Raw genomic sequence first — 22,516 nt, forward strand, 5'->3', positions numbered from 1 at the left:
GCGATCATGGCAACTTCTTGCAATTACGGTCGTACCAACCGTACTGGCAAGGTTACACAGCCTAAACTTATACAGGTGAGTCACTCTTCATCAAGGAATAAACAGGCGTCCATTCTGTACATTTATTTGTCCATTATGAAGTGTTTTTTTGCCCAAAACGACCACTGGATGCAGGTTGCTTGATCGCTCTTCTGACGTTCAATCGAGCGCACTTGCATTTTACCCGGCGGCAAATACAGTTTGAGTGCATAATATGCTTGAAAGACCATCTTACACTACACAGGTAGTGTTGTCATCAATATATGTGCGAGCACTCGAGCGCTTTTTTGCATGCATTGCTAGCATGGTACACGGTGTTCTCTGCGGAAGCAAGTGCCACATTCATTTCTTTGCACCTTCGCGCACAAGTTCGGTATTACGTCATAATAAGACCACGATTGTCACATTTTTTCATGTATTGGTATTGTTTTGTGCCTTGGTTTGATTTTTGACAAAGAATCCTACGTAACGGTGGTGTGGCGCGACTTGGATAACGCCTTTGTCTGAGCTGTATCGTCAGCGTGTTACGATAGTAATAATTTGTAGCGTGTCGTGCTATTTGAAGCAGTTTTTAAGGCAAAAGTGGTCTCTCAATACAGGTTTCGTCATGAGGGCTACCCAGTGAATAATCTGTGTAGTGTGATACGGCTGGGTGTACAGGTAAGTATCACGTTCCTCATCCACTGGTTTCTACTTTACAGGAAGGAACAACCTCAGTGCACGCACTGTGGTTAGCCTCTCTCAGTTTTGCATATTTTCTTACATGTTCACATCAGAAACACACCTTACACTTTAGGCTCGTTCACCCAGCAATATAATAATTAGAGATTATAATTCTTTTTAGAAGAGTTCCCCATATTCTTTTTAGAATAGTTTTTAATCTTTTTAATTATATCTTTTCCCGGACCGTTCTTTATGGAAAAATTTTTGTCCAGAACGCAGTACGGGATATTATATACAAGGTTGTTGTTAACCTCAAGTCGTCTCTTATTGAAATATTGGCTGGGAAACGTGCTGTAGTACAATCCCCAGCGCTGCACTGCAGTGACGGTCTAGTTTCGGAATGCAAAACATAACGTAATTACGAATCGAACGGCAGGACACCTGTGAAACACTGTTAGGATACATCAGTATACTGGTACCTTACAAAATTGTGTGATGACAAACAACGATCAATACTAGCAGCGCAATAAATACTCACAATCTCTGTTGCCTCCCATTGTTTTCTATGGGCACACACAGCACTTTAGGGCACCCCAACATGGCGGCCCGAAGGCACGCCTCTCCCCCACGAGCCCCTCTCCCATGCGCGATCCAGCCTTTATACATAGAGATCAGTGAATAGGCTGGATAGCGGATTGAGTGTGCAACCGTACGGTCACCGGCCGCCATCTTGGAAGCTCAAAACATTGCCGTCCGCCACTCAGCTGCATTGTGAGCATGCGCCTTTGCGTAGCATTTTTATGGTGTCATGCCCGCCTGCTGTGGTTATGGGTGTGCTGACCGTACTGGCAAGGCACTGGGGACGACATTTCACAAGTAAGTGACTTGGTTTTACAAATAAATGCGATTTATTAGTCCACGAGCGGGGTGACCTCACCGTGGGTTTACCGTCATATAGCCTTTATATCACATATCATTCTAGTCCTTTGGAAGTGCTTTAGTGCCGTTCGGCATTTCGTGTCATAACTAGTCATATCTAAACTTCCTGTGCAAAGCATAATGTTTATACCCCAGCATTAAGGCGGTTACATAAACAAATATTCCCTGGCATTCCACACTCCCGAGCAGAAAGGAAATGGGAGAAACACGGGAAGCAACACGCTGCACACACTGACAGACGACAAAGGAAACGTAACACAACAAATACAACACCACACAAAACCAGCAAATCACATAATCGAAGTTCAAAGTACAAAATTGGGACGACACGACCTCACACGAGTACAAAATAGACAGGAAATAACATGTATGTGACGGGATTTCACACAAAAAACGTAAGGAATCCAATCACGAGGGATTTCTGCAGCGATCCGTGGCAAAATTTTAGTGAAGAAGCAAGGGAAGCGCTCACAAACAGCAAAACTTGTCACAGCTTACATGCATTCCAATGGGCTGTAATGGCACTTTTGAGCACCGCAATATGACGGCCGATTGTCGTACCCTTTCCCGCGATACCCTCACCCATCCGCTATCCAGCCTTTATACATAGAGATCAGTGTGAACAAACATCTCACGCCCCTTTTGTCCTGGCCAATCTCCCTTAGTGGCTCACGGTCATTATCTCATTGGTAGAAGAAGAAGAAGATGAAGAACATGGGGCTAATGGCCATTCTCCGCGGGACGAAGAAGAAGGAGAAATCAATGCAAGTGCGCTTTCGTTATTCGAAATGGTTTCGCGTAGGATAAAGTTCCGACTACTCCAGTGCATAACTGCTACACTTATGCTGGCCTTAATCGTGCTGTGTCACGTCTGTTACGACAGAGTTGCCAGGTCCTGGTGAGCCATCCTATTATGCCTACTGCCGTGCTTACAGGATAGTTGAACACTTGGTAATTTAAAAGCTACTGGAAGCAGTGTCCTGAAAGACTGTTTGCGTAAAGCGGGATTTCACACTGTGCGCTCGCTTTTACACGGGGTTAGTTACCGTGTAGCGCGGCGATGGAGAGTTACGGTCTGCTTGTTTGGCGCTCAAGAAATTGAAAACGATCAGCAACAGATGGAGTAATCTGGGTCTTGCACACCCCACCAATATTCCATGCACCGGCTATGCAGCTTCTAGGTTGTGATTTGATCTGAAACTTAGCAGTAGTTCGTTACCGGGACCACTGCCTTTTAAAAATTACTGAAAGCGTTTGAAAGGTAAATATCGCGTACAAGTGAAAGATAGTCATATACTGAATCTAAAAATATAAGAATTATAAAGTTGTGCGGTCTAGAATGTTTTTTATATGCACTTCAACAACCCCACCTGAGTCACGTCTAGCGCAGGAGAAACACGGGAATGCTAAGCCTAACGGATTCGTAACTTGCCATCTTGCAAAAGGTAGGGTCGTTGAATTGGGCTAAATAACCTCACTTTAGTGAGGTTAGTCCAGATTGGTTTAGACAGATTGGGGGATCTGCCCCCCCCCCCCCCCCCTAGGCACGCACTAGGCGGTGCGGGCGTCGAGACTGTGCCTCAGGTTAAATCAGAAGGTCCTCAGTAAAGATTGCGGATCGCCTTCAAGAAACTGGCGATAAAATTTAATTTTTATACTCTCTGGAAGTAACCGAGCGTTCTGCGCATATCTCCTCTCCCTGTTACTCCACTCGGAAAGCCCCATTGGCTACGGCGGCGCCCTCCCTCTTCCCTCTCACTGCCTCCTCTCATGCATACAGACGCACTTGTACAGCGTATACGTTTCACGCAATATTCGAGGGTAATTCCTGTTTAATTTCGTTCCTAATTTGCTCCTGCTCCAGGTCAAAACATATCGTTTACCTAGTTATTTTCTTTGGTTACAGAAACGCAGTGGACCCGGTAACGAACTACATCCGATTCGCTGTTTGACATAACGACTTATTAGATGTAATAAAGTGTCAACAGAGCTACCTCCACAAGGCATCGCTGAACAACATTCGTTAGGTCGATGAAACACAGAAGTTAACAAACAGCGTTGTTGCATGTTTGGTACGTCTGCGACTTTCCCAAAGCAGTGAGACAGCGGGACACATCGTCTCATCGCGCGGAAACCGCAGTCCGGTAGTCTTCAGCGCTCAGGACAGTGGTGATGTTGCTCTGGGGCAACTATGTGTAACTTTGATACTGCTAACGCCTGCGCCGCACTGGTGAGACAAGAAACGAAAACAACCCGAATGTCGTGCCATTTACCGCACGAACTGCAAATAATTCTCGACGACGATACGGCTGTAGTCAAGCTCGCGCGCAGCGCAAAGCGCTCTAGAAAGAAAATATTGATACGCATTTGCAATGCAAATGTTGGGTCTCGGGATATCTTGAGCTATCCTGCACATCGTACCGGCAAATCCATTTCCGGACACCAAGGCGTTGTCACTACCTGCCCACTACATCGCCTGGGAATTTAATGGCGTATAGTATTTCCACATCATTCGATATCTGCAGCGAATTCTTGTCATTTATTGGGCATCAGCAATAAGGTATAGAAACTCTTGGCGTATATGTTACGCACCCTACCTCTTGAAGAGGTGAAGCTACCGTTGAAATTCTTTTTTCTCCATAAATAGGCTGAGATTGGGGCGTAATCGAAACGCGGGTTGGCAGTTGAACACTTCTGCCAGGTGCCGACCAGCAGAACACATCATTTTCATCAAGGTGCACAAGGCAGGTAGCTCGACAATCTTCAACATCTTGATGCGGTACGCTTCCCAGAACCTGCTCAACGTCGCCATGCCACGCCATGCCAAGGACTTCCATCTGGGTCTTCCTGGGCACTTTACCCCCAAAGTGGTAATTGTCACATGCCACTAGGGCCTTTGCATAAGATGTGTGCGTGTGTACGTATATGTGTGTGTGTGAGTACGAGAGTGTGTGAGTAGGAGTCCCTTCGTTGCCGAAAGCTAAAGTCCCGTTTAGTGCCAAGCCGACACTTGCGCTTTCTACGGGTCTGGACGATGACTCTGTCGCACCTCATGATTTTGTGCAATAGCTTGGAATACGAGGGGTGTTCAATTCAAACCGGGACTCTTCATTTTTCGCTAAAGTAAAATTGGCTTAAAAATTAGTAAAAAAGCTTACTGGCGAGAATTTAATTCTATTTTTCAACGTAATCTCCAGCTGCACTAATGCACTTGTCCCAGCATTTCACTAGGGCTTGGATGCCAGCAGATCCTTACCGGCGCGTAGCAGCCATTGTCGGACCGCATTCTTGACCTCGTTGTCGCAGCTGAAGTGGCTGCCCCCAAGTGGCTGCCTTCAGTGACCCGAAGAGATGGAAATCGCTGGGGGCGAAGTCTGGACTGTAAGGGGGATGTGGCAGCAGCTCCCAGCCAAGTTCCTGTAAGGTGCGTGTCGTAAGATGCGCGGTATGCGGGCGTTGCATTGCCCTGTAGGAGGAGGACTCCTTTGGTGATTAGGCCCGGCCGCTTTTGGTTCAGCGCCTTATGCACATCCCCGAGAATCTGGCAGGAATATGCACTATTGATGGTGGTACCACTGGGCAGAAAATCAACATGAACAACGCCAGCCTTGTCCCACAAAACCGTGGCAATGACCTTACCCGCAGACGGGGTGCTTCGGAACTTCTTGGGAGCTGGCGAGCCCGGATGCTTCCACTGTTTTGATGCGCGTTTACACTCAGGAGTGAAATAGTGCACCCATGTTTCATCGTACGTGATGATCCGACCAAGGAACCGCTGTCCTTTAGTGTCGAAACGGTACCTTAGCTCTTGGGAGATTTCCAGTCTTCTCTGCCGTTAAACACGGGACCCAACGGGCACTAACTTTCCGAAACTGGAGGTGTTCATGAATGATAGTGTTCAACGTTCCCACAGAAAAGTCTGTCTTTCGAGCCAGTTCGAGACATGTTATCCGTCGGTCCTCGAGGATCAGGCGTTCCAAAAGTTGGATGTTCTCAGGAACTCTGACACTGGGCTCTGGGCCGCCCCGGCGGCCGGGATCGTTCTCCACTGATGTACAGCCGTCTCTGAACCGTTTGCACCACTCAAACGCTTTGCTGCGGCTAAGTGTATCGTGGCCATAGTGAGCCTGAAGTCTTCTGTGAATTTCAGATGACTTTACGCCTTCATTCACGAGAAACTTCATGACAATTCGCTGTTCGATGTGCGCGCTCACCTCGTTGTCGGCCATCGTGTCCAGCACTGTTTTCTGTTTTGCACAAACTTTGGACCACCATGTGGTGAACGCGGAGGCCTGTCGCGTGTGAAGGTGACGAAAAAGAAGTAGCGCGAGCCATTTGTACATTCAGCGAGACAAAGTCCCGGTCAGAGCCGTATATTAAAAGGGAGTCTGGCCATTAATGGGTCATGCCTATACCTGAAGCTCCACCCACTTTTTCAGCTTTCCGACCAATGAAGTCTTGAAATATGGGGCGCTATCAATCAGCCTATCCTCACTATTTGCCCCCTTATCCAACACGGGCAGCGCCATTTTGGGTGGCAAGTGGATTGGATGGGATTGAAATGGATACCTCTCGCAATCTGCAAAAGTAGTGGATTGTTAGCGCAAATTTGATGAGCGCCACCTAGGGAGCGTAAGGCACGTCGGGAATTGTCGTCTGCTTCTGTCGTTGTACCGCTGCCGGCAGAACCACCTGCTCGGACACATTCAGTTGTCGGTATGATTTTCAAACAAATCTACATGAATAGTTGGAATATAAGAGGCAGGACTGTTTATATCCATGAAATCCATCAAATATAAGATTATACAGCACAGTGCCGTTTTGGTTACGATTTCGCTGTGATCGCCCTGTTCACTAGGCCAAACATCCGCGACAAAACGTATTATTTTCGGTTAGATACCGATGGATGAGCGTACGTTGAAACTGGTTTCCAAGAAACGTATATAAAAATGTACATTTGCAGCGTAAAATCAGAGTAGTCCGTGAAAATTTTTTGTCGCGAAATCTCCGCTTCACCACTGTTTGTTTTCGTCGCCATTTTGGGTGCAATAAGGTGTTATGGCGACCCCCTTGGTAAAAAGCAACCCAATCAGAGGAGCGAAACTGTGATTGACAGGTCGAGCCTCTTTTTGTGACTCCTCCGAACGGCCAGACTCCCTTTTAATATACGGCTCTGGTCCCGGTTTGACTTGAACACCCCTGGTAGTTAACTCAGTATGGTATATTGAGAAAGAAACTCCACTGCACGAGCACCCTACAGTTCCGCGTATACCTTGATGAACCAGGAATAAACCACGGATCTAGAGAAAGCGTTCCAATTCACGATTCCGTCCAAGCCGTGGACACCTGGTGGCGATATCGAAAAGCTGCGAGTGGAAGTTCGAGAGCACGTCCGGACCAGGCAGCGGTACGGCGGTACACGTTTCTCTTGCTCATGTGCAGAATGCCGGCGACAAAGAATGTACCGAGATCGAAAAGAGGAACGCTGCGGCTCTAATTTCTTCTCAGTCCGTTGGAAATACCTTATGCTTTCTTTTAATAGTTTCCCTATCAAGAATGGAACTGAAGTCCTGTGTGTCGGCCCATTCCACGAGTTTCCTGATCACTACGATTTTATTTGAATATTAATATTACAACGAGGAACCGGCATTTCTTTGTCGTGTGAAGATGTATGCATTTTCAGACCTTAGGCAAAGCAAACAATATCACCGTACGAATGCGGCGTAGCCAAGCATTGACAATGGATGGTCTCTGGGAAGGAAAGCTCCGCACACGTATCAACGAATGACTCGCCAAGATAAAAATATCATACCAAGTTGTACGTGAATGCAAAGGGCTGTGCAGAAAACGAACACTTAACTTTGCCAGAGCATCTCTTGCAGCGCTCAGATGTTCGCCGCACAGCATATGGCATGTTAAATAGTGCACATGTATGGTGTTAAGACAAGGTGTCAGGTGTACGCGTATGTGCCCAGGGTTTTCAAAATAGGTATTGCTCACGTATACCTTTGACATACATTCAGAGTTCTGCAAACGTCAGGTTAGAGCTAACGTCATGTATGAGCAGGTCTTTGTCATCACCACACCAAACAAAGAAGTGTCCTGCAAATACCCATGTGAAGGTCAACTTGGGCACTACAATTTCTTATGACCACTTGTGTCTCAAAGTTCCGAAAAAAGTATATATAATCCCTAGATACACGACACTTCCAACGGAGTTGTTGTTTGGAACACTCACATGTAATAGTACAGGACTATCGGAAGAGAAACTCAAACGTTACTGCTCGCAGACTACTAATCCACATTCCAAAACACATGCTGTGTCACTTTTCCTAGCAACTACTCCCTGCTTTGCCTTCTTAGATTCTAAAATTGTTCCTTTGTTCGCTCGACTCCCGACGTATGTTAACAAACTCCGACGACGGAAACTTTTTGCCTACTTCTCTGACTGGAACTGCACAGTATGAGATGACCAGCAGACAAAATTAATTTTTCATGAAACATGTCAATTCGTGTGTATTAATAACAAAAACAGATGAACATAATTGTGTCGACACCGTATTCCCTACGCTCTTTGCTCGGAGACCTCCATATGTCCGCCATCATGAAAGTTTGAGGCGCCACCTGCACTTCATTGGAATCGCGAATAGACAAAAGAAAGTCTGCTCCATGCCTTTTCCCTCTTTCGTGATGTGGACATATAAGCTGCCTTCTATTCGCGACAAGGTGCAAAGGGAAGAAGAAAGACGGGTGCAAACCACGACCATCTCTATAATACACGGGAGAAGTGGCTCAAAATATATCGTGGCGTCTTGACACAAGTAACTTCATTGCGAATTGCGATTGTTTCATTTAATATAGGGTGCACTTTATGGATGGCAGTGTGTACCATAAATAGTTTTATCTAATATAGCTGAGTACCTTTTACGCATCTCTCTCTGAAAAAAACGAATAATGAACCGTGGCCTCCGACCAGAGGTGGACATAAATGCATTTTTTGAGTATTTAAATATAAATACAAAATACTTTGTTGAAAGGGGTGTTTAAATACTCTTCATAACTACTTTTCGATAGGAGTATTTAAATATAAAATATACAGTATTTAAATGCCGTAACTTGTACCATAAATACTGTGATGAAGATGTCGTCTGGAATTACAGAAATAACGATGATCATAACAAGTCAGCAAGGAAAAATAGCATTTATTTGTTAGATTATCACGGTAATTTTAATATGAGAAGTTTTTGACTGTATCACTTAGGATTCTTGTGTTCGGTCGTACAATCAGATTCGCAAAGGAGAACAGCACCTTCACTGGTGCCGATGAGCAATGGCTTGCATTAAATTTGATGAAGATGCTTCGTACAACAAAGTTATCAGCCGCGACCATTGTCTGCAACAACAATGAAAAACTCTCCATCTAAAATCGTTTTTCGCCTGCATGCTAGCTCGAACTCTGCGTGTTCTCGGCATTTCAAGGCGGAAGTCTTTAGCATCGGCGCAAAGCGCAAAATTCTCAGACGTGGCACCGTGGCGCGGTACCTAGGTTTTGTGATCACGAAGTCTACACAGCCTTGCATCTCCCAGGAGTGCAAAACGAACACAAAAAAGGCACCACAAGGTAGCGTCGCAGAAAAGCCACGATCAAAAAAAATTCTCAGAGTGGCTTTTATCCGACAGCATAATAAAGGTTAGCAGAGCACTGTAACGGCAAACCGCAAAAGAAAGGAAAAAAAAGTGTGAAAGTACAATAAAAAGGGGCCAATAAGTAGGAAAACAAAACAAGCAACTGCTGATTTAAAACTGAAGTGCTTGCTTATACAACAAATTCTGTTGGACGTCGTAACTGGTGTCAGTCATCTCTTTGCCAGGAACAGTTTCTTCTTACGGTCGCATTCACCCATTCTCTGCAACTGCCCTGTATGTTGGCCTCTCACGTGAAAAGTAAAGTCTGAACGCGCTTGCGTCTCACAATCATAAACGCATGATAACTGGCCCAACACACAAGGTGCTGCTGCCAAGTTTATGTGTACGATGTACGGCACATAGTGCGCGAGTTTCACAGTTTTACATGCCACCTACGCTTCAGAGCACAGCCTATTTCTGAGTATTTAGTTTCAGAACTCTTAGCTCTACATGAACAGGGAACCTGCGACAATACACAAACGTGTACGCGCGAAGAATTAACCACAAGGACTACTCATATTGCACACAGCTGAGCTACAACAGGCGCTCTTCTGGGTACCGCAAGTGGCGCCCCTGGCGAGCGCTCTGGGCGTAAATACGGCACTTCCGCTCCTCGAGGCGCGGACGGAAGTCCCATAGGCGAACGGGCGAGTGTTATGGTCGTGTATTATAGAGATGGTCGTGGTGCAAACTGAATGCACAACAGGCGCATGCCCTCGTGCAAAATACTCTGTCGAATAAAAAAGTGTAAATACAGCTAAAGTAAAAGCTGATTCGGCTATGTAGCTGTCACGGACGTCTGCTCCGTGCTGCAGGTTTGGAGAAGCTATTGTCTCATCTGCTGGAGAGGCAAGAACTGGCTTACGTGATCAATACGCACCAGATCAATGACAAATTATCGTGGGCGAGCACCATTCTCCGCGACTACCTTTTTTGTGCGCTCCGCTCCACGGTGCACGGAACGTTGCACTGACGTCGGATGAAGTGTATCATTCTTGTGAACTCGTGTTGGCCCTTCCGCGAAACTTTCCTGAACGGTCTAGTGTTATGCAAAGGCTGCTCCACCGATGAATGGGACGCCGAAACTCAATGGTAGATAGCCAGTTGCGGTGTCGTCCGCTTCAACCAATCGCAGCAGACAATTTCGAAAACAAAGCATTGCGGCTACGAGTAGATGTATATCGTCTCCGAAGCCCCAGCCACAAAAGGCAAGGCTGTGTTGTTGGCGGGTCTCCTCATGACATCGACTAGCAGTCAGGCCCTGTGCAGTCTAGGTGTCGTTGACATGGATCAGAGCCAGCCAGGAGGATATTCCACACGCACTATATGTTGTTTTAATGGCGACCATCTTTTGGGGGATAACCAGGGCGGCGACAGGAAGACATATGCGTTGTCAGCCTTAGCTACCGTATTTTCCGGTGTATGACGCGCACCCATAAAAACGGACCGAATTTGTAAAAAGTTCGACGTATAACGCGCACCGGTGCATAAAGCGCAGCTGCACTGCCAACAGGATACACAATAAACCAAGGCGGTGTATCATTTATGCGTATGCTTTATTTGAAATACATTCAGTCAAAGCCGTTAAACTCCGATGCAACAGAGTCGGTGTCATATAGCATGCATATATAGTATACTTCGCTCTCCTTTCCAACATTTTATATTCTTCTTTGTAGGTATGTCCAGTTCCACAAAATCTCAGACGCTTTCAATCTTCTATGAAGTCCAATGCGCCCTTTTCGCCGGTTTTGTCAACTGACCCTGCGAAATTTGGGACAAAGCCACAGCAAACCCTGGAAGACGCTAGAATTGTTACGTCACCGACCTGAAAAGGAACTATGAAAGGGAAATATTTCCGTGTATAGCGCGCACCGTTAGATAACGCGCAGGACCTCTTCAGAGTACTTTTCTACTGTAAAACGCGCGCGTTATACACCGGAAAATGCGGTATATAGTATATCAACAAACGAACAAACGGTCAACAAATCCAGGCGATATTGCCCACCTGTGTGTTTGGAATGCAGGACATGCGCGTTTTTCATATTGCTTTTTATGTCACTTGCAGTTGGAGAAGTTTTCGGCGGCGAACATGACAACCAACCTGGTGACAATGCATCTCCGCTACGAGCACTCGGCCTTCAGAGATCTTATGCCAGAAGCACAGCAAAAGTTTATCACTATCATGCGAAAACCAGCCGACATGTTTGCTTCCATGTATCATTACTACCAACTCGACAAGCATTTCAACGCTACGTTGGAGAAGTTCGTGGAGGTAAGCAAAAGCAGAGGTCTGTCGTCGTTCTCTTTCAGAGGGGCAATGAGGACATATTTGATATGGCTCAAAACACTGTTTCGTTCGTCAAGCTTTCCATCGGAAGCCATCATGCAAAATATTTTCGCACTGCGGTGTATACGTATATATAGCCACTGCGCAATCGAATTTACAAAAAGGAGGCGCGGGCAGCCTCCAAGATCCCCTCGCGTGACGCGAGTCCCCATACCCGTCTGTGTTGATTTATTTCTTAGCTCACGCGCTGTTTAGGAGGAGCACTAACTCGGACCAATCTTCTTCACCAACTCCGGCCAACGCGAACCAACGTCCTACGACCGATTTCGATGCCGTCTCCTGTTCACACGTACCAACTCTGCAGCTGCTCCCACGAACAATCTTGCGTCAGCTTATTTCGCCAATGTAGTAATATTGTGTGTGGCGTTAGTTTAGAAAAAAAAAACATATATTTATCAGCTATGCCTACGCAAGTGTTTGGTTTAAATAACGAGCGACCGCAACGTTTGACGAACAGCGATAAAATGTTCTTAAAGGGGTTTCGACAGGTCATCTCAGGTTATTCCGTATAAACGTAAAAGATGGTTCTTTGCACCGATGTGAACCTGCATTGCAAGTTTCAAAGCGAAGAGGGCAACAGAAGCGGAGAAAGTGGGCACCTCGAATACCGAAACTGACGCGGCCCTGACATCACAGCGCTCACCGCCGCCAGTGAGACAGCGCACGAGAAGTCACGTGCTTACCGCTGCCAATGGGAATGGACGCGGCTCTGAGCTCTCTGACGTCTACGCTTTTCTCGGGGTGTGTTCAATGGTTTATATATCTCTAAGTACGACATGTAGAAGAGCAATTCGTTTTTCCTCTGTATTCTGGCGTGCAGTACAATGCGCTCATGATGTAATGAACCAGGTCTGTGAAAGTGTCCCAACCCCTTTAATGCGAGACCCGTGCAGGTGGAAGAAGTGGCCTCTTCTTCAATCCGTTGCTATAGCCATGGCCGCCACAGGTATCTCCCTGCTAAAAGTGAAGGGATTGAGGGAGTCATAAGGGTTTGAGGCTGATATCACGGACTTCGGCCATGACCTGAGATGACAGACGTAAGGACAGGGTAGTACGTGGCGTCTGTTGGCTTGTGATGTGACGTTCCGTGAATTCAGCTAAGGACTAACCACAGATAGAGGTCGCTGAGCCAGAAACCCGGAGGCTTCAAGTCGGTGCTGTTGACCTATGGAGGAGGAACTTAGTGCTCGGGGTGGATGAGTATGGTGTGCGGCAAGTTGGGGGACAGGTTCGAGTCACTTCTTCACTCCGTTGCTATAGCTACGGTCGCCATACGTCTGTGCGATCGCTTTGGGGAGTGTGGACATAAGCCACGTTGCAATGCTCCTCTCGTTCATCGGGCGATGCACGATGAACTTCTGAAGTTTTCGCTCGGCGATTCCCATCCACTCGAGATGGTCATGGTTCGTGGTGTCGGCCCACTGCCGCCAATTCCGGTTGCGTGCACCCGTCGTTCTTTTGCAAGAGCTGATTTTATTCGTTGCAGAACACGTCGCAGACAAAATTAAAAAGAAGGGTGGGGGGTCACGTCGGTGGTCCTCTGAAATTTACGAGGATATTCACGCATTCGTCTATTTTTTTTTTTTTTTTCTTCTACGGACCGGGCCCGTTTGCATAAAAGTTGTGGACGAGCCTCACACGCAATCTCAATAGCCTTGGCAGTGCTTTGAGCATGCGCTCGCATGCACGAGCGGAAAGCGCTGCCGAAGTTGAGTTTGAGTCTGAGACTCGAACTCAACTTTTATGCAAACGCGTGCGTCCCGAGAAACTCAGTGCGTGACAGGTATATGACGAAAAGACATGCTGATGGGCGGATGCAATTGGAGTGTAAACGAATGTGGCGGTTTCGACGTCCGTTTACACGCATTTGATGTACGGGCGCAGTCACGGATGTTCGTGTAAGGGTTCTTTCACACGTCCGTTTTCGTCGTCCATTTGCTTCAAAAATAGAACTAAAGAGCAATCGAATCCAGTAGGTTCCAATGGGTCCGTCTTGGCTCCGTGAAATACGGTATTGTAAAACCTACCTAAGGGCGGCTGTACGACGACTGGATGAACAAGGAAGCTTTGTGTCGTGTCAGTAAGCGGGACAGTGTTAAGAACATTGTGTAAGGTTGTTGTTGTTTTTTTATAAAAATGTGCAGCATGCAAGGCAGAATGATCGAAAACAAAGAGGACAAGGAAGGAAACTGTTTATTTTTTACATTATTTTACAGTACATGCCAACTTCGCAGGTTGAGTAATAAAATCAGAGAACAGTGACAACACATGAAAGGGATCAAACGCCAGCGGCGTGTCACTGATCCCCGTCATAACAACATGATAACAAGAAGTAGTACATATAGGGCGGGTACACAAACATAGTACTATCACTGAACATATTTAGACACATTGCACAGTAGTATATCGTCTGGTCGTACGGTCGGGGGGTCCAGTCAGCCACATAGCCACCTAGGCCGACTTCGCGTCTGCGCCGACAACACTCGCGTATTTTTTCCCGCGCGCGGCGTGCGGCGCGTGGGCGGAGGATTATCCGCGCGCTTACCGGCGGGGGAGGGCTGCGCGTGCGCTTATCGTTGCGCATTTTTCAGCCTGGGCCGACTACTTTTGCCATTTTTCCGCGTTGGCCGTCTGCACTCGCAATTTTTTTTTTTTTTTTTGCTACAACAGGTGCGCGATGTGCGGTTTACATGCAAGTATAGACATGCCAAGGATAGCCATACACAGAAGTACAAGTGAAAATATATTTATTAATGCCAATAGTGCAGGGAATTATGTTGTGACTCTATGTGAAGGAGAAAAATCCAGCCAAAAACCTGAACCAGAAGAAACACAATACGATACACGTAACAAATATTATACTTATTACAGGTATGACGCAATAGCATCGAAGAGGTATTACACATCAAACACAATATCTTTTATTAATTGTGATCATACACACAAGTTAACAATGAATCAGAATTAAAATACAGTAGCACATATAATCAAAGAAGATATTCTTAAATAATTCGACTACAATAAAATTATAAGTTTTGCTATAAAATGTCTGAGACGTGAGCACCATCAATGCAATAGTACAGGTTTAATTACAAGTTCTGATATATGTAAGTAATTTTCAGTACAATAGGGAAGCTAAGTTGATTATTCTAACATGACACAAATTTAATTAATCAGTTTCTTATGAGGTGAATAGCACAGACATAAGGAAACAATTCGAATCAACACAACGCAATCCATAGCTAGCATTGATAGAGAACCAATCCGACGTACCCTCCAACATGTATGGAATGGAATAGCAAATTTAATCAAAGAAGATATTCTTAATCAACATGACTACAATCAAAATTACAAGTTGTAATATAAAACGTCTAATATTCCTATATGTGAGAACTGTCATTGCAACAGGGGAGTTTTAATTGCAAGTTCTGATAGATGTAAGTAATCTCAAGCACAATAGGGAAACTAAGTTGAATATTCCAACATGACACAATTTAATTAATTAGTTTCTTATGAAGTGAACAGCGCAGACATAAGGAAATAATTCTAATCAACACAACACAATCAATAGCTAGCACTAATAGAGAACCAAACCGACGTATACTCCAACATGTATGGAAAATAATAGCGAAACATTGCTCTATCAAAACAAGAAACGAACGTGACTTTTAATCAGACTCGTGCCCGTCACTCGGAAATGGATTATCGTTACCAATTACTCGACTCCGAATGTAATTGAGTAACGAGTAGAAAAAGTAACGCGTTACCCCGGTCGTTACTCTGCATTTACGCAGATTAAACCCGTCTTTGTGTGCCTCAGAAAATAAAAATAAAAAATAAAAAGGTCCAACAGCAGTATAGCTCAAATAACACAAAAACAAAAACGCCTAGAACAAGTAGATCTGTAGTAGAGCTATAGTAGAAGTACCAACAAGGGCTGATGGCATGAGGGGCTTGACTTGGGGCAGAACATCTGAAAGATAAGTTAATCTCTGCTGGAAAAGTAATCAATTACTCAGAAAAGTAATTGATTGCTCGAAAAATTACATTGACAGTAAAGTAACTGATTACTCGAAAAATTACTCAAAAATGTAATTGATTACAAGTAACACAATTACTAGTAACTCATTACGCACAAGTCTGCTTTTAATCAAAAAGACATTCTTAATCAATGTGATAAAAATCAAAATTTCAAGTTTCATTATAAAAAGTCTGAGATGTGACCACCGTCATTGCAATAGCGGGATTTTAATTTCAGTTACAAGTGCCAATAGATGTATGTAATTAATTGTGAACAGCAGAGAGCCTGGAAGACCATGGGACACGAACGACACGACGACAAGAACGACACGAACACAAGAGGAAATAAAATCTATAACAAAGTGCACTACATTTAATCAAAGAAGATATTCTTAATCGATACGATTACAATCAAAATTACAAGTTTTATTATAACAAGTCTGAGTGGTGATCACTATTATTGCAACATTAATAATTTCTTCATTATCATGTTTCTTATTAAGTGTTTTAAGCAATTTCAAGCACAATGGGGATTCTAAGTTGCATATATTTTGTTCCAAAATGGCACAGCTTTTAATTAATGAATTTCGTGTTAAGTGAATAGCGCAGACGTAAGGAAATAATTACCCGTTCTAACGAACGGTACTTACCTGAAGTTAGAGCTGGAATTATACGATGTATAGGGAGACACTTACTATCAGGGTTTACAGATGCTTTTTCTTCCTTTCCACTAATCAGATCTCAATTTCAAAGCCAAGTTCCAAAACTAAACCCCAGGTGTCGCTGCTGTCCCTGACTTCCGTATATAACCCGCTCTCCTTTACCCCACTCTTCTTTCTGATAAGCTAGGTCAGTAGAGAGGAGACAGGAACGAGAGGGATTCGAGTGCTAAGAAGAATATTTATCCAAACTGTGCATCGCTGTTGGCATGAAATAGCCAGGCTGCCCTCGTATCTGCCCCGTCCTGCAGGGAAAGAGACATAAAAAACAGATTGAATGGGGGAGGAGCACGGGTGGGGGTAAGAAACGGGCGGGTGTAGACAACCTGATAGTAAGTGTCTCCCTATACATCGTATAATTCCAGCTCTAACTTCAGGTAAGTACCGTTCGTTAGAACTGGTAATTATACTTCTGCATATGTCGCCACTTACTATCAGGGTTTACAAATGCTTCTTCAAAGCTGTGAGGGCGGCACGACTAGCTGAGTACTTGCACCCCAAAGTGTGTTCTTGCGCGCGAGTCACGCCTGTAAAAATGGTTGAAAGTGGTGTCGGAAGACCAGTCTGCCACTTCCAATATTTCTGCAATTGGGACCCCCTTTCCCTGGGCCTTTGAGGTGGCTGCTCCTCTTGCGGAGTCGGCCTTGAAAACAGGAGTGTCAACCCCAGCAAGATCCAGAGTACGCTTCCGCCAATTAGGTACGGTATCCCAGGAAGCTGGTTGGAAGGGTTTCTGGGTAGTTAGAAGGATTTGCGAGTGGCCAGCCCGGTAAGGAAGGGTGCGAGCAATGTAAGACTCAAGTGACCGAACCGGGCAGAGAAGAGGGACCTGAGAAAGAGCAGAGGCGAAGACTGATGGCCAGGGCGAAGACATGTGAGAAGTTTTCCTAAGGCCAGCCAGAGGCAGTTCCCTGCCAGAATCCCGGCGCTGAATGCCTTTTAAAGAAAATAACACAAGATCTGCTGACTGGCAGGCTGTAGCCAGAGCAAACAACATGGCCAGTTTGTAGGTCAGGAGATGAACGGGCAGTGAGTCATTATCGCCCAAAGATGAAAGGAAGGAAGGGACATTCTCGACTGACCAGGTGGACGAGTATCTGGAAGAAGGAGGATTGAGGTGGAAAACCCCTTTAAGCAATCTGGAAACTGAAGGGTGCTCACCCAGAGGGAACCCGTCACAGACACCAACCGTCTGGGACAGTGCTGAACGAGAGCTGCAGATTGTCCTGAATGCCAGGTGTTCAGCAAAGTGCAGATAAGCCAGAAAGTTTAGGACTTGAGTTAAAGGGGGAGAAAACGGATCAACCGACCGTTCACCACACCACCTACTCCACTTCCCCCAGCAGGAGTCATATGCCAGCCTAGTACCCTTTCGTCTTGATGCTGCCAAGAGGTTGGCAGCGTCTTCTTAAAGGGTAGGACTAACTCTGCATTGCTCGACAGATTTCACACTGCTAGGTGCAAACCGTGATTCATTGGGGGTGTTTGAGACCCCTGGCGTTCACCAACAGGTCTGGGAGAGTTTGGATAGCCTGAGGTTCCTTTCAAGCCAGTCGAAGGAGAGTGGGGTACCACTCTTGAGCCGGCCAAATTGGCGCTACCAGGATAAGAGAGCTCCGAAACGTGCACATCCTCAGGAGGCATCGATTCACCAGACTGAAAGGAGGGAAGGCATAAAGGCTGGTCCCTGACCAGTCCAGGCTGAACGCATCTATTCCCGCAGCCCTCGGGTCGGGCTTCCAGCTGAAGTAATAAGGCACCTGGTAGTTCGATAGATCTGCAAAAAGGTCCGTCGAGATCGGGCCTCACAGGCGGTTTATCTTCCGAAAAACTGAGGAATAAAGCTTCCAGCTGCTGCTGGTGAAGCGAAAACAAGATGCCTGGTCTGCCACCAGGTTTTGATTGCCGGGTACGTGCTGAGCTCTCACAGTCATCCCCCGATGTAGGCACCAAGGTCGCTACCTGAAGGCTGAAGTGCTACCTTGTTGAGACGAGGGGAACGGGCACTCCCCATCCGAGTGATGGCTGCTACAGCTGCTTTGTTGTCTAACGGGAGGAGAATGCAGCCCGAAGCTGTAACCCTCCCCAGAGCTCTGAGGCCCAGGAAGGCTGCTACTGACTCCAACTCATTTATGTGGAGCAAGGACTGTTCGCAAGACCACTGATGCCCGGTCACATGGGTCTGTGAGCAGGCTCAGCAGCCTTAGAGAGAGCTGTCGGTCTGAATAACTTGGACTACTGGATTCCTGCGCAAGCTCCGTCTGGGGCACAGAGGGAGGATATTGTGCCACCACACCAAGTCCCGCATGACCTCTGCCGAAAGCGTAACTATGGTCTAGTAGGAACCCACTCTCAGAGCCTGGATAAGGAGCAACTGGAGGGACCTCAGATGAAGAGGAGCTTCTAGAATTGCGAGGGATGTCGCGTTCAAATGACCAATCGCCTTTGTGAGAACTTGAGCACGAACCCTCTGTTGGCCCAGGGAGTCCAGAAACTGCTTGATGGCTAGCCCCTTCTCTTTGGGAAGGCAGACAGACAACGAGGACGTGCGAACCTCGAAGCCTAGAAAGATACTAGCTGCTGGGATGGGATGTGGTGGGACTTTGAAAGGTTCACAATGAACCCCAGGGAGTGGAGCAGGTGAACAACCGACTGTGTGCGTGGACTCGAGATTGGAGGAGGACTGGTCCATGATTAGAATGTCGTCCAGGAAAATCACAAGACGTATCCCTTGCGATCTCAGAAAGGCCACGACCGGTCTCATTATCTTGGTGAAGACCCTCGGTACTGACCTCAGCCCGAACGGGAGGACATTCCAATGGTAACAAGTTCCCTGATAGAGGAAGCAAAGCCAAGGACGATCCTGCGCTGCTATTGGAACAGAGATGTAGGCATCCTTCAGATGCGCGCCAAGAAGTCGTTCTGCAGGAACCACTCCTTTACTGTATCGCAACCCTCCATCTTGAAGTGCTCGTGGGAAATGTAGATATTTAGCTGCATTAAATTTAGGATTCGTCGCAGTTGGGAGTCCTTTTATGGGATCAGGAAGAAAGGGGACAGGAAGAGCGCTTTGTGAGCATGCGTGACTGAAATCGCTCCTTTGTGTAGCAACTCCTCTACAACGAGCCTCCCGGCTGGTGTGGGTAAATGAGCGTGAGAGCGCGAGGCCTGAACATGCCGCGGGGGGTGCACGCGAATTCGAGTTGGTACCCTGCTACAGCTTTGAGAACCCAAGCATCCCGTGTGAGATTTAGCCAAGTCCTCCTGCAGGAACCTAGCCTGCCGGCTGGCAAGGGTGATAGTGGATGACTTACCTCTGGGGCCTCGTGGAGCCCCTCCCTGTGGTCCACCAGAGAAGGGCCTCCATGAAAAGGGCTGGTAGGGGCGGCGGGACGTGCCAGGTGCAGACTGGGCCGGCCGACTGCGTTTCACGGCTGGTTCGCCCAAGGATGCTGCTGAGGTGGACTGCCGTGCTTCGCGGAGGACCCTGACTGCCTCATTGCGAGTCCTTATCTGCTCCAGCAGACCTTGTTCAAATAGCAGGGTGAAGCCCTCTAAGTGCAGATCCGAGGACACCAGCGGGCGGAGCTCGGGGACAATGCGGCTGAGGATGCCCTCCCTGCGTTCTACACCCAGACAGGCGACAGCCTACCAAGGTGAGATATGGTAGCTACCAAGTGGTTGTCGACCGTCCTCCTGTATGGGCCCTGCTGTTGCTCCAGGCAAGCTTCCCCTGGCACCCCATTCTGGTCCGGTCCAACGGCCGAGCAAACCTCCAGAAGAGCCACTAATGGGCCCAACGCCGACACCAAGGCTGTTTGCGCGTCCCGCAGGCATTGGTACCGGTTCGTAATGGACCCGTGGTCCCTGGTAAGCTCACGGGCTAGGGCCTTCAGTTCAGGGTTCATGTCTGGCACCACGAGCCCGAGCCAGGGGAGCCTGAGGCGAGGGAAGTCATGTAGAGCCTTGGGGCAACGCTCAACCCTTCCCTCAGGCCCCCAAAGGGCCTGCACGAACTGAGAGATTGCAGGAGACAGGCCCTGTGGGCCGGAGCTAGCCAGGCCTGCTAACCAGTCGGCTGGATGAGATTCCCACTTCTGCATGTACTCCTTATCCTGTTCGTTTCCAAGCGGCAGGAGAGGAATGCTAGACTGGGCTGGCGTCGCTTCCGGGACATGTGGGGAGGGACTGCTACTGGAACGGCCGGCACGACAAATACTTGAGCTGGCACAGGTGGAAGTCGAACTTCCAAGGACGCGACCGTTGCTGCAAGCGACTCGACCACGGCACATAGGTTAGGATCGCGGCGGGAGCTTAGCGGGGAAGGGGAAGACATCGCACCTGCGAAGAAACAGGAGCGGGATAAGTGGCCCTGAAGGATTAGGCGCAAGAGCTGCTGGTTGATGCTGTGTACTGCCCTAAGGAAGGTGGAACAAGGATAAATCGCCCATTCAGACAATGCTCCCGCTGTTGGGAAGGCTATCATGCCCGAACCAGCTGCGAGCACGTCACATTTCGACCCGTAAATTGGTCTTCCAACCCGAGATTGGCCTTCCGGTCCCGCAATTGGTCTTCCAACCATGAGTCGGGCCCTCCGGCCCCGCAAATTGGTCTTCCGACCCAGCGTCGGGCCTTCCGACCCTGAAAAGTGATATTCCGACCCCGAGAGGGTCCTTCCAGCTCTAAGACAGGTCAGTGTGAGTTATGATCAGGCGGAGGAAGCAACCCACAAAACAAACAAAAACAAAACAAAAAAACTGGAAGAAAAGGGGGAACCTACCACGGGGAGTTCAAGAACGTACGACAACGGCTACGACCCAAACTGTAGGTTGGGTTGGAAGAACCGGAGACACAGAACCAAACGTACTTTGTTAAGCTAACAAAGGACAAAGAACTTTCGAAAGTAAATCGCGCGCAAGAGGCTGATATCAAGACTGACTAGCCAAAGAGGAAAGACGAATGGGGTATAGGAGAGCGGGTTATATACGGAAGTCAGGTACAGCAGCGACACCTGGGATTTAGTTTTGGAACTTGGCTTTGAAATTGAGATCTGACTAGCGGAAAGGAGGAAAAAGCATTTGTAAACCCTGATAGTAAGTGGCGACATATGCAGAAGTATAATGAGAAACAAAACGATCAACAGATAGCATTAATAGAGAGCAAAACCTGCGCATCATCCAACACGTAAACAACAGATACAGGCAGGAAAATAATAGCGAAACAATCTATCAAAACGAGAAACATTACAAATTTAATACTGTGACTAGCACAGGCTTAGCGCTGAAGAACAGAGTAACACTCTAAGCGGCACGTTCTCCAACACGTAAACAATAGAATAATCTATCATTTTAACTATCATAAAATCATCCTCGTGACTTAATCTAATTGAACACTATACAATTTTGATTCTAACAGACACTACAAACCTTACTTTGTTTTATGAATCCAACACAGAAAAAAGATATGTTAACAATGAACTTCACCGCATAGCACGCTCCTAGCCAACAACCATCTCGAATGATATTGTCTGCTCTGATTTGTTGAAGACGGGAGGCGTACGCCTGTTTTGTGGCAGTTATGAACATTTCGAGCGCAATACCAAATCTAAGTTTCATATGTTTTGTTCCAATATTACACAACTTTTAATTAATCAATTTCTTATTAAGTGAATAGCATAGACGTAAGGAAATAATGAGAAACAACACAATCAACACCTAGCATTAATAGAGAGCCAAACCTGCACATCATCCAACACGTAAACAACAGATACTTGCAAGAGTATAATATGAGGCATTCCCAACTTAGAGATTATTTTTAATAATGTCAATCGAGTGACCAATTGAAACAAATACAAGACAATAATTATTTCAGGCAGTCACTTTCTAAGCAAGCGAGAAATATTTTAAAGTTTTCCTATAGAGGAAGTCAACAGACACAATTAATACATCATGTATACATAATTCCAAACTCACAGAATATCAATCGGGTGAATACCTGAAACAAAGTCAATTCAGACAAATCATTTCTAAGCAAGCAGTGTGAATACACCACGGAATCAGTACAGAAACTTGCCTTTTTCAATGAATAAGCAGGATCAACTAGC

The 22,516-nt window shown here is 46.6% G+C and overlaps 1 protein-coding gene across 1 annotated transcript in view; it reads left to right on the top strand.

Annotated features, from left to right (window-relative positions):
* Positions 1 to 2,404: 2,404 nt before the first annotated feature.
* Positions 2,405 to 22,516, top strand: part of LOC135375712 (galactosylceramide sulfotransferase-like) — a 34,930-nt gene continuing 14,818 nt past the window's right edge. The window contains exons 1-3 of the mRNA XM_064608366.1: positions 2,405 to 2,539; positions 4,289 to 4,511; positions 11,393 to 11,599. Coding sequence (XP_064464436.1) covers positions 2,430 to 2,539; positions 4,289 to 4,511; positions 11,393 to 11,599 — 540 coding nt within the window. The 5' untranslated portion in view covers positions 2,405 to 2,429. The remainder of the gene's footprint in view (positions 2,540 to 4,288; positions 4,512 to 11,392; positions 11,600 to 22,516) is intronic.

Source organism: Ornithodoros turicata, unplaced genomic scaffold (genome assembly GCF_037126465.1).
Source record: "Ornithodoros turicata isolate Travis unplaced genomic scaffold, ASM3712646v1 ctg00000917.1, whole genome shotgun sequence".
Classification (NCBI taxonomy): Eukaryota; Metazoa; Arthropoda; class Arachnida; order Ixodida; family Argasidae; genus Ornithodoros; species Ornithodoros turicata.